The 13,235-nt window shown below is 40.9% G+C and overlaps 1 protein-coding gene across 1 annotated transcript in view; it reads left to right on the forward strand.

Annotated features, from left to right (window-relative positions):
• Positions 1-1,713: 1,713 nt before the first annotated feature.
• Positions 1,714-13,235, forward strand: part of adgrd2 (adhesion G protein-coupled receptor D2) — a 160,715-nt gene continuing 149,193 nt past the window's right edge. The window contains exons 1-2 of the mRNA XM_055161493.1: positions 1,714-1,819; positions 2,631-2,692. Coding sequence (XP_055017468.1) covers positions 1,714-1,819; positions 2,631-2,692 — 168 coding nt within the window. The remainder of the gene's footprint in view (positions 1,820-2,630; positions 2,693-13,235) is intronic.

Raw genomic sequence — 13,235 nt, forward strand, 5'->3', positions numbered from 1 at the left:
TGCCCGCTGTGTCTGGAGCGTGCAGCGGCCGGGGCATCCTCCAGGTCAGAGCAGGGGTAAGGGGGTTTGCCAGAAGCGTTGCCCCCAGCAGACTGAGCCCTCACTGGGCACGGCTCTCTGATCTGCCCCCTCCTCCTCCACATGCCTGAGACAATACCAGACTATTGATATCTGTGAAACACCAGTCTAGCCGCGCACTTTTATTTCAGATTTTTGATGTTGTTTGGGTTTAAATTTCCAGAAATTTCAGCAGGCTTGTTTCTTTTTTTTTTTTTTTTTTTTCTTTTGGTATGTGTTACTGTAGTGTTTGGAGCAGAATGAAAGTGTAGCATGAGCAGAGACAAGTGTGCGCCCGCGGTAGTGTCCTTCAGGGTGATGGAGGACAGTGTCTGAGCTTTGATCATGGTCAGCCCCTGTCCATCTGGGTGCCCCGATGCCAGGGGCACTTTGCCAGCCTACTTAGTACCACGGATGTCAAACCCTCCACTGGGGACATGTCAGCCAGACTTGAAACATGAACTCAATTGGGGTAAAGTACCCTTCAACTCTTTTGGCTTGTGCGTGTCTGACCCCTCTGCAAAGACAAAAATGATCCCAGCTCCATAAAGGACATAGCGTAATGATGCCATAACAATTACCAGTGTGAAGAAGGCCTGGCAGCTCATCTCTCCTCTGGCTTTATTAGCGAGGCTCCTCCTTTGCATAGGGCTTCATGGTGCCATTGAGTTAAAGGGCAACGTGGAGGAGCCACACTGCCCTTTACTACCACCAAATGAGGGCCTAATGAAGGCCACAAGCAGCACAACTATATATAGCCGTAATGACCAGGGCCACCAGGATCCACTCTTATTTGTGTTGTTTTCTCACCAGCTGTAGTCTTTATTGCACGGGTAATTGTTCCTCAGAGAAGGGACCATTTTTCAATAGATCTATTGGTGGAGGCCTAATATGGCAACATGGTGATCAGGCAGCAGTAGTGCACACTGGGGACTTTGCCAACGTGCTAGATGAGTTTTACAGGAAAGAGTTTAAAAGTGCACATCCCTTCTTTTTATATGTCACGTATCTTATAAGAAGAATGACTTCAAATAAGTAGCCTTAGTGTTTGTTTGAGTGGTGTCTCACTGGCACATGGAAACAGCAGCACAGAGACCAAAATCACAAAACTCTTTGTGTTTGTGTGAACTTTGCCCCTTGTATCTTTCATTACTATTCCAAGTTATATACTTCAAATCCTAATGTGTGGCGCATGCAGGTCTAGGATATAAAGAGATGAGTGTGTCTCAATTGTGGTTAAGACACCAGTGGAGTTTTGTGCTGTTTGTGAAGTACTTCATACAGAAGGGGTACATCTAAATTGTGTTGATGGTCAAAAGGAGGGTTAGTCTTGAGCCACTGACCATGAAGAAGGATCAACCTGACCCACACATGAGGACATGAGGAACCTGCAGGACATGTAAACTAGACCCAGCACAGTTATGCTCTGGTGTTCCAAATGTAAAATGACACGTCCACTGTGTATGTTAGTCTGATCATTGGTATTCTACTGCAGCCGTATTCAGGAATATACAGTATGGTGTATTATGGCCTGTCCATGTGAACCACATGTAGACTGTACACGTACACACTCGTACACGTACACACTCTTATGCAAGAAACATTGCAAGTTTGTGCTGCGGCCCACAGCATGCACACATGTGCACGTGCATTATGATGCGGGCGGTGTCTCTGGCCTGCTGCATTATGCATGGAGCTCAGGGGAGCCTGGCCAGTGGAGTGTGGAGAGAGGCCCAGGAGCAAGCCACACTGTCGGACATGTGTCAGTGCAGCCATCGCACCTCCTCCTGATACACACATGCACACTACACACATACATTCAGTCTACACAGTACACACTTGCACAGCAGAGCACACGGCAGAGCACACAGTGCACGGTGAGCACACAACAAAAGCACACACACATCGTGAGCACTGACAAATGTGCACAGCGCAGTCACCCGCAGCCTGTCAGAGTAAAGTCAGAGTGATGGGCTCCATGTCGCTGCGTGCCTGTGAGTGAGTGTGGCTCATGTAAAACAACAGAGACGCACCAACATGACGGACATATGATCAGTGCGCTGCAGTGTGGGGCTGAGCCTAATGCCATTTGTGTTCATTATGTGCAACATTCACATGCTGTCGAGCCTCATTACACTGCAGGTACTAATTGGCCTCTAAAGGTGCGAGAGAGCGGGTTAAACTCCCCGCAAAAAATGAATAATTCTTTTGATGTTGAGCAGCATCCTGGCTCTAGTGCAAAAGTCAATAAAAGGTGCTTGCTAATGTGTGCAGAGTGTGTGTGACAGTGCTCACGTGTGTGTGTGTGTATGTGTGTCACAGCGTTGTAATGCAGCCCTGTGCTGTGAGCTGTTGGAGCAGACAGACAACACAGCACCCCTTTGAGAGCATATGGAGATGTGGCTCACTGTTTGTTTACGCTGCCTTGAAGCACATGTGGCCTGGTGTGGGCAGGTGCAGGCAGGTGCGGGCAGGTGCAGACAGTGCAGGGTGATGTGGGGAGGTGCACGTTGGCTAATGCACACAGGTAAAGCCAGCGGATCACCCACCTCCCTCTTTGCTTTGCCCTGCAGGCCTGCCCACTGCGCCTCTGGACTCATGGACAATAGATGCGTCCAACTGTCAGCAGCCTAAGGTGAAAGTGCGTCAATGAATATGAAATATCCAGCTACTGTACATCAACAGCAGGAGAGCAAGGAGCACAATTACAGCAGAGCACGGCCAGTGTGTGAAGGATAAACTGCACTCACCATCGCCCAGCTCTCAAACATACGCTTCATATTTTTATTTTTTATTAAAGGTGCACTTATTATTACAGTGGAATGGTATGAGGTGACAGGACTATTATCAGGAGAGGATTTCAGATGCTTTAGTTGATGATGTAATTTCCCTTCCTTTTTTCGGTTTTAGTTACATTCCCAATACCAAGACCTCATTAGGACATCTGTTACTGCTGACCAGCGTAAAGGTCGGCAGTACAGTTATTAATAGATAATAATATATTTGCTTGGAACATACACCTGTTTTGGTATACTTTTAAACAGGTAAAATAACTTAGCTATCTGTTTTCTTCAATCCAAAACAGGATGCTGATTTTGAAAAGTCAAGAACTGTATTGATATCGTAGTGAAATTCTCCTGTTTTTATTGTGTTTTGTCAGCATAAAAATATAAACAAAACACACACCATTGAAACATACCAACAGAAAAAAGAAATACAATCTGTCATGTGCTTCCATTTCAGTTCCACTTATTCAAACAGGAATGAATCCAGGTCGCTTTGCTAATGAAATTTTAAACATTGTTATCGGGATGTGTCACCCAAGTTTTGCATTTGGAGCCAGAGGGTGCTTTGTCTGCCCTCTTTCCTCTCTGGCTCCTCTCTCTCTCTCCTCTTTCTCCTCTGCTCCATGTATTTCAGTCCCTGTTGCTTTGGGCTGGATATTTATCACATTGTGGGGACTAAAATCTGCATTCACACTAACTTCACGGGGACCTGCCTCCTTTATGGGGACAGAAATCAGTTCCCTATGATGTAAATACGTTATCAGATCAGCAACATGATTTAAAGTCAGGAGTTAAAATAGGTTAAAGGACAAATAATATGCAAAATCAACTCTTTTTTTTAGCTTTAAATTATGTTATATTGCTTTTGTATTTTACTCCAAATTAGTTTTACTCATCCGTAATTCAAAGTCGTCTTCTTTGAGCGCTTAAAAGAGCTTTGCAATGAATTGTGCCAGTATTGTTGCTTCATAGGTACAAATTCTGACTTCTTCAGCTTAGCATTCACAAAGAAAAGGACTTGTTTATTTGTTTTCAACTACTAAATGCATCGATAAAACTGAAGTGTAGTTAATAATGTGTGTTTTCCAAAGATATTATTTCAAATGACAAAATGCAAAACACTAATTCATGTTTAAAAAGGAATTAAAGCCACAAGAATACATCATGTGTATCCTGTAAGGTTAAAGGTGCATTTTGTAACGTTTCTGGTGGAGGGTCCATCAAATGCTTTTTTCTATGTCTCTATGGAGATGTTATTCCTTTGTCTGGATTGTTTCACAGTGTGGTTTTAAATCTTTCTATAAGCCAGACCAAGTTACAGGTCAGATCTGCAGAGAGGTGACCCTAGAATGCTTGTTTTTCTAGGGATTTTTGAGCAATAAAACCACATGTAATTGAATAAATGTAAGGTACAACGGAAAAAACAATATCTAGGTAAGTTAAAATGACTTAAATTAAGAATATTTACTTTGTTTGAGTCGACTCAACTTCACAAGTAAAATTGTCTGCCAGTGGAATAATTCAATTTCAATTCTTAATTCAAGCAACATTTAATTTTATTTCTTATTTTAAGTGCAAAACGTTGTTGTTTTTTTATTTTAAGTGTAGCAAGATGCATTTTTATATTTTAAGTACAAAATATCTTCCACTGGCAGATCATTTTAGCCTGATTCATCAGCCGGTTTCACTACATAGAAACCGTCTGACCTTGCAGCGTTGGGATTCGTTCGCTGCACAGTAGGCTGCTATTTGGTCGTGACGTATGTAATGCGCCGCTCATGGGGCTAACTGGTATATTAAGCTTTTCCAAAATCCCGTAGGAAGAAGGGCAATAACATTTTTCCCCTTGATAAAATTTACCAAACATTCTCTTTGTTCCGGCTTTAAATCCTCGATCTTGGGAATTGTTGCCAACACAGAATGTCTGGCTCTTTGCTGATTGGCCGGTACCCGAACTTGCACTTCCGGAGTTTTCGCGAACCGTCTAGTGTATTCCAATTCCTGACCTAGTCGCTGGACAGAAATGAAATTGAGCGGAGGCACTAGGCTAAGCTCATTTTACTTGTCAAGTGAAATTTACTCAAATCATGGTCAAACTTTCATAATTCAAGTCATCTTAACTTGACTAGATTTTGTCTTTTACAGTGGGGAGTTGTTTAATGTCATACTGTGGAACATTCCAGGCAGAGAAATTACACATCCATGGAAACGTGCAAGTGACGAACCCTCAGCCAAAAAGTTACGTTGTCCACTTTTAAGGATTAGGTTAAAGCAAGTAGCGACTATGTTTAAGGTAAGCGAGAACAGATCAGTCTCCAAGAAAAGTCAAGTCGATGTAACGTCCCCAAAAGTGCGTAAACCCAGCCTCGGTGTATGTGCGTGTGTGTGTGTGTGTGTGTGTGTGTGTGTGAGCGGGCTGGAGGATGAGGTCCCAGGGGGCAGGATTACCCCTCTGCATGCCCCAGGCCAGGCTGCTCTTGGGGGGATTACCGCGAGACCTGCACCCCGGCTGGATTACAGCGCTGGACCTCATTTCCATCTCCTTATTTACCGCGGCCCACCAGAGGAAACGCTCAGCTGCACAAAAACATGCTAATTGATGCTGAGAAAGCCACGCGGACGGAGGTGTAGTCAGCGCACCGTATACGCCTGTTTTTCGGAGGGTTAGAGGTTTAAAAGAGGAGTTCTCTGGTTAGTTGAAACATATGGCAAGATTTAGGTTATAAATTATAGTAAGAGTGTAACGTATAAGCAAAAAGACTTACATTACACTATCTTCAGATCTAGGTTATGATTTTATTTCCTCATCACAAATATATATATCCAGAGAGTCTGTGTATTATTTATTCATTCATTTTTCAATATAAAACCAAAAATAAGAAAACAAAAAAACAACTATTTCCTTCATTATTTGTCTCCAAAACCAAAATGAACTAACAATTCATTTTTTCAGTTTCCGATTTTGTGTTTAAACAAATAATGGAAAAAATTACCGTTTACGTTAATTAAACTGCGAAGTCGGACTTTTGTGCCGCATACGGACTGAACCAGGACTAAACCAGGTCCAGGACCAGGACTGAGACTGGGACTGAGACCAGGACCAGACCGGGACCAGACTGGGACCAGACCGTAACCAGACCGGGACTGACACTTGGACCAGACCAGGACTGAAAACGATTTAGTCCTGGTTTAGTCCTGGTTCAGTCTGGCATCGCAGTTTAAGTCACATAAACAGGAAACGGCCTTTATCAGTTTTTTCCATTATTCATTTAAACACAAAATCGAAAACTGAAAAAACAAATCATTATCAGTTTTTTCATTTTGGTTTTGGAGACAAATAATGAAGAAAATAGTTATTTTTTTCATTTTCTTATTTTTGGTTTTATATTGAAAAACGAATGTACGAATACATACATACAATACATGGATTTCAAAGTTGTGTCATGTTTTATTCACACCTGCATGTTTAGGAGTTCTTCTATCAAACAGAAAACACTTTGAATTGTCATGTGTTCATACAGGAAGTGTGTGTGTTTTTAAATTCCATACACCTTCACTACACTGCAAAAACACAATCTAAGTTAAAAATGACTTGAATTAAAAAAGTTTGATCATGATTTGAGTCAATTTCACTTGACAAGTAAAATAATCTGTCAGTGGAATAAGACTAAACAGGCCCAAAATGTAAAAGGTAGCTGCTTCTTGACATCACAAAGCGGATCAGAGCATTTTGAGCTTTGGAGATGTAGGCAGTCTAATAACAAAGGATTATTCATGTGTGAATAAAACAAACTCCAGGTATGTTTTTGATGCAATATGTCTAAAGACACTCATGAGTCAGTTTTGAATAATAAAGGACCTTCATTGTTAAAAAAAATTCATGGAAATCACTAGGGATGTAACAATAACCAAACTATCGTGATATCATATCGTGGACCATCACAATATATCGAATTACAAGTCTCTTTGCTTAAATTAAGAGTTATGGTACAGCAATGACTAAAAAAGACAGAGGGAACTGCATAGATCCAGGATCCTTTGCTCCATTTCAGTGCAGACTACAAGAAGAAATAACAGTTCTAACACTTTTAAGTCTTAGTTCTTGGGATTAAGTCTTGTCAAGGCATTTTACGAGGAAAAAGTAACATATTAACAGTTTTGTTAGCCTCCACAAAATATCGCAATAAATATCGTACCGTGAGATGTAGATCGTGAAAATATTGCGTAAATATCATGAGAGATTTGGATATTGTTACATCCCTATTCGTGAGCCTCCCCACCATATCGTGAGCTTTCCCATGATATCGCAATAAATATCGTACCGTGACGTTATCGTATCGTGAGACTTGGATATCGTTACACCCCTAGAAATCACAAAGCTGTGCAGTGCAAGCCAATAATGTACCATCAAACAGTGAAACAGCTTTTTAATATACAAAACTTCAGTGACCTAGATTTCATGAGGGCTTGTTTTATGTAGCATAGTTTCAGATGAAGGTTGAAATCCTCCAAATGATTCTAGTGAAGGTGCATGGAGTTTAAAAACACGGTGGAGAAGCATAGTATGGGCCCTTTTAAGTAATATTCACCTAGAGAAAGTTGCGATGTCCACTTACAAACAGCAGTGTTGGGGAGTAACAGATTACATGTACCGGAGTTACGTAATCAGAGTACAAATTATGAGTAACTGTATTCAGTTACAGTTACTGTTTCAGTGAGTGGTAATTGGATTACAGTTACTTTGTTGAAATAAATGGATTTCAGGGCGGTATTTTCCTGTTTTCACATTTCGGGCTATATCCCCTTTTTTTTTTTTTTTTGTCAGGTAATTCCACTCATTGCCGGACACTAAACCAGGTCTAAACCAGGACTAAACCAGGTCTAAACCAGGTCTAAACCAGGACTAAACCAGATCTGAACCAGGTCCAAACCAGGACTAAAACCAGGTCTAAACTGGGACTAAACCAGGACTAATTCAGGATTAAAACCAGGTTTAAACCAGGTCTAAACCAGGACTAAAACAGGATTTAACAGGACTAAATCATGCTGTGCAGACCATGTTTCCTCCTCTTCTATCAATAATATTTTTAATTTGGTTAAGTAAAGTCTGGGCTTTTTTATTGTCTTTTAACAGACAAAACATCTTATGTTACGATATCCTCGTCTTTGCTTCTCTACAGCAAACCAAGTAATCCAAAGTATTCAGATTACATTACTCACTTTAAGTAATTTAATGGATTCTGTTACAGACTACATTTTGGGGTATGTAATCTGTAATCTGTAGGGGAATACATTTTAAAAGTCACCTTCCCAACACTGACAAACAGCAATAGAATTCATAAAAAGATGAACTCAACACAGTGATTGAATGTTGATGTGAACTCTGTTCTAGAAAATCGGATTGAAAATGGCCGTCAGAAAAAACTATTCAGCCTAAAAATGTCTTCTCTTTACTTTCTGAAAGATAATATTATTCATTGTGTGTGGACTTTTTGCACACAGCTTTGTTAAACCGTGAGTGTATTTCCCTATCTTGAGTTGTCGTATTCTTGTGTGTGTGCATGTGTGCATGTGTGTGTGTGTGTCGTCATGGCGGAGGTCCTCATTACCTGGCGGGGTCGCGCGCAGACACGGCCACAGCACAGCGAGGACAGTTGGCGCACCTATTCCTATTCCCGCTCCTCTTTAACGAGCTAGTGATGGGGAGAACGGCTCTGTTGCCCGGGCAACTGAGGCGAACTCTGACCCCGAAGGTTGGCCACCTGTATATATTAGGATCACAGGCGTATGCAAATGTTCCGGCGCTCCGTTCCCCCCTTTCTTCTTCTCTTGTGTCCTTCTTGTTCTGTCCTGGGTTTGACATGTGCACTAACAGTGGTCTTGCTGTGAGGGGCAGGGTGAGCCGGTGAAAGCGGTATAGAAACCTGCAGACCTGGAGCCTGCACTCTGAGGACCACAGTGAGATGTCAGTTCTCTTGCATTTTGCTTTTCTAAAAGGTCCTGCACTACCCAAAACGGACTCTTTTAAGCTTTTAGCCATGTTAGAACATTGGTACCTCATCAAAAATATGCCTTGAGTTGTGTTTTGTTTCATTCAACTTTTTCTTATTAGTCTGTCTGCATCTCCAAAGCTCAAAATGCTCTGTTCCACCTTGTGATGTCATGAAATGGTAGTTTTCAGGTTAACCCTTCCAGACCTAAAAGCAATTTTAGTACCTTTGTCCTCGCCTGGATTTTTTTTCTCAATTTTACTATTAAAACTTCTCCTTTTACCCCCTAATGAAGTGTTTTCCATCCTTTTTTTTTCAGTACAATCTGTTATTTCACAATCTGCACACTGGAGGTATAACATATGGCTGTAATAAAAGCTATAGAACCAGAAGTACAAAAAAAAAAATAAAATTCACACTTTTTCATACAAAACACACAGCAAACATGTATAAACATACATAAAAATAAAAATAAAATGCTTAATTTGGGTCTTAGCTACAAAAGTGCAGAATATCAAGTCTGTAAATAAACTAAAAATATCCTTATTGCTACAAAAGAAAAAAAGTGTCATGACTCCATGACTTCACAGGTGCCAGTCTTGGAAACAGCTGGTGTCAGGTTCAGGGCACAGAGCCAAATCACATCCTGCATTTCCATGGGGTTTATTACATTTGTACATATTGACTGAAATAAGCCTTTCAAATAAAAATCGCAAGACCAAGATGTGTAATTTGGCATTTATATGAGAAGTAACTGCACTTAGAGCGTCTTTTTTAATTGTTATGAACGCAGAAGCTCAGAGCAGTCGATTAGTTTGACTCACTACACTCTTTGGGCCAATCGAAATGGATGGCGCGCATGTGTTTGGCGGAAAACAAAGTTCCTATTGGACACTCGTTTTCCCTAAATCATCACACAGTGCGTTTATGCGATACAGGAAATATGTTCGGAAAGTCACAACTCTCAGTTTTTCAAGGGGAAAAAAGGTACATTTCTATCTTTCATGGTTGGAAAGTGATGCATGGTTATGTAAAACATCGGGCTGGAAGGGTTAACAGCTACCTTTACCTTCCGTTCAGTAGAGATTTGCAATTCCAGGGCTGAAATCATCCAAATGATTCTAGTGACGGCAGACACAGTGGAGCACTTCCTGTATCACCATGTGACATCACAAGAAAGAAAGAAAGTTTGGAGTGAGCGAGAGACTTGTGAGGGACTGGACCAGGACTGAGACCAGGACCAGACTGTGACCAGACTGGAACCAAATCGGTACTGAGACAAGGACTGAGACTGGGACCAGACCAGGACTGAAAACGGTTTAGTCCTGGTTTAGTCCTGTTTTAGTTCTGGTTCTGTCCTGGTTATATATCCTGGACTTATATATTAAAATTTTCACACTGACAGCCACGAGAGGCTCTAGGTGTGTCTCAGTTTTCTGAATGTCTCCTGCAGAAAAAGCCGCTGTCCTGCTGCAAGTAGTGAAATATGCAGCGAAAACAGTAATCGAGCAGCAGAAAGAAAGTTTGGAGTGAATGAGAAACTTGTGAGGGACTGGTGGAAAGCGGGATGGAGAACACAGCTTCACGGCAACCAGGATGGGTCTGCTGTACAACTTTCCAGGAAGTCACTGGATGACAAAGCATGGACTCCCCTGACAACCGAAGTTGCGCGGAGTTGCTCAGAAGTGACACTGAGGATAAAGAATTCAATGGATTCAATGGATTTAGTGATTTGGAGTGAGATGGAGAGTTTAGTAAACTGTGGTTCTGTTGTTTATGCTATAGTTATCTGAGTAAATGTTAGTATGTTAACATACCAGACTATTCAGCCTGTTGTTCTTTATTCTATTGTTATTACTAGAAATGCCTTTCAACATAAAATGTGGGTTCCTGGTCCCTGATTTTGTAAAATAAATTTCCCTCAGAAAGTGCGACTTATATATGTTTTTTTCTTCTTCATTATGCATTTTTTGGCTGGTGCGACTTATACTCCGAAACAACTTATAGTTAAAAAAATAAGGTAAATGTGTCTGTTACTCTGCTAATCTTTCTTTTTCATTTAGTGGTGGTGGTAGCAAATGTATCACAATCAGGTTAAGGTGAGGATTAATGTTAGGTTTAGTTCATTTAATTAAGGTTAGAGCTTTGAGACAGGTTAGCAGGTTTCCCCATTTTAGCATAACATGAACTTTCCAGAAACTTTCAAAATAATAATCAAGCTGACCAAACTGAGCCTAACAGTCCCGCCCAATTCAAAGTTCACTCTGATTTCCCATTTATATTTCTCAAAAAATTCAAATATCAAAAGTTCAAAGGCATCACTAACCAGCCACATGGTAACTTAGAGGTTTATCAAGTTTCAAAAGCAGATTTTAAATAAAATTATAGGTCTTGGGGTCACTAGTTACCACATAGCTTATTAGCCCAGGGCAAGCTTTCTCATTTTTAATGGGAAAATGAATGGAAAATGCCCTTATGAAAACAGGGGCTGGTGGTCACTGTTGAGTTCCACTGGCCTAAACTGTCCCACTAACATTTCAACAACATTACAAGTTTTTACACATGTGTTACTGTACCACATTCTGTAAAAAAGAAAATTTGATATACGATATTTTTCCTGTATCATTGAGCTTTACTTGATAACAGCAACAGCCGGCACACACTACAGGATTTTTCAGTCTTAAACGATTTTTTAAACTTGCGACTAAAAGCTTCACACCACAGACACGAAAGAATCTTATGAGACTTAAAATCTCTGATTGCCAAGACTATGTTTGCGGTCCACAGGATATAAAGTTTTGAGTGCGATCGCATGTGCTGTTTCCTGTCTGCAGTAAAACCATTCGCTTTGAGACTCTTAAGTGTTCAAAAGATCAGAGCTCTGTCAAAATGATGTTATTATTATTATCAAAATGTGGTGCAATACTTCAGATGCGTGATTTTTAAAGCTTAAAAGATTGTCGATTAAGTATGCAGGAAGTAGAGTCACGATCGCTAATCTGCAGCTTCACCTTGATCCATTTGCTGTGTGGATGTAAACAAACACACATGAGGAACTACTCTTGCCTTTTTACTTTCAAAGAATGCCTTAAACTGGATTAATAATGTGGTTTTACGGACTGGGGTTATTATTTGAGGAGGAACAATTTTTATGGATAATTTGGATGAGGTGCTGCACTTTAAATTTACCGCTTTATGAGAGGTCAATGATAAAGTCTTCTCACGATCTTTGCTATATCCCGAGTCTCTGTCCGTCACTCCTCTGCCCCTGACATTCTGTTTTATTGTGTGTTACCGTAGTGTTGCTGATGTTTGGTGGTTACGAAATAATAGAGCAGTTCAGAGTCACACTGACACTACACACACGAGGAGCGCAGTCGCTTCAAAATCGCACATGAAGACACAAAGTTGGTCACGCCTTCCCAAGCAAATCGCCAAATACTTCTGTGGTATAAAATGTAGTGTAAAATGTATTGAGTTTGAGATGTACCATCAGGCTTTAAGTTGCACTTTTTTTCATGGTTTGGGTGGTTCTGCGATTTATACTCTGGTGCGACTTATATATTAAAATTTTCAGATTAACAGCTGCGAGAGGGCACTATAGGCTTGTGTGTCAGTATCTGCTGCTACTATTACTCCTGTACCACTGTCACTTCGCTCTACTGCACATGCCTCCTGTAGAAAAAGCCACTGTCCTGCTGCAAATAGTGAAATATGCAGCTAAAAATGGTAATCAAGCAGCAGAAAGAAAGTTTGGAGGGAGCGAGAAACTTGTGAGGGACTGGCGAAAGGCGGGGATAGAGAACACAGCTTCACGGCAACCATGCGACTTTCCTGGAAGTCACTGGATGAATCGACAAAGCCTGAACTTCAATGACAACCGAAACCATCCTGTTGGGATTCAGAAAGGTCAGAATAATTCTAACTGGAACTGATGCTGAGTCTGACGACAGACACGCAGAAGAGGAAGCAGCAGTCTGTTTACATCATGGATCTACGGTTTATCTCCAGAGGTCGCGCAGAATCGACACCGAGGATGAAGAATTCAATAGATTTAGTGATTTGGAGTGAGATTGTGAGTTTGCTAAATTTATGTTCTGATCTTTACGCAAAAATAATCTGAGTAACTGTTCATATGTTACATTAACATATTAACGCCTATTCAGCCTGTTGTTCTCTGTTCTGTAGTTTTTACTATAACTTGCCTTTCAAGATGAAATGTCAGTTTCTGGTCCCTGATTTCATAAAAGACATTTTCCCAAAAAGTGTGACTTATATATGTTTTTTTTCTTCTTCATTGCGCATTTTTGGCTGGTGTGACTTGTACTCCGGAGCGACTTATAGTCCGGAAAATACGGTAATTGTGTACCAACAAACTTTTCGCTCCTACTTGAGTCATATT

The sequence above is a fragment of the Boleophthalmus pectinirostris genome, unplaced genomic scaffold (assembly GCF_026225935.1).
Source record: "Boleophthalmus pectinirostris isolate CB_2022bp ecotype Guang Dong unplaced genomic scaffold, ASM2622593v1 HiC_scaffold_4, whole genome shotgun sequence".
NCBI lineage: Eukaryota > Metazoa > Chordata > Actinopteri > Gobiiformes > Gobiidae > Boleophthalmus > Boleophthalmus pectinirostris.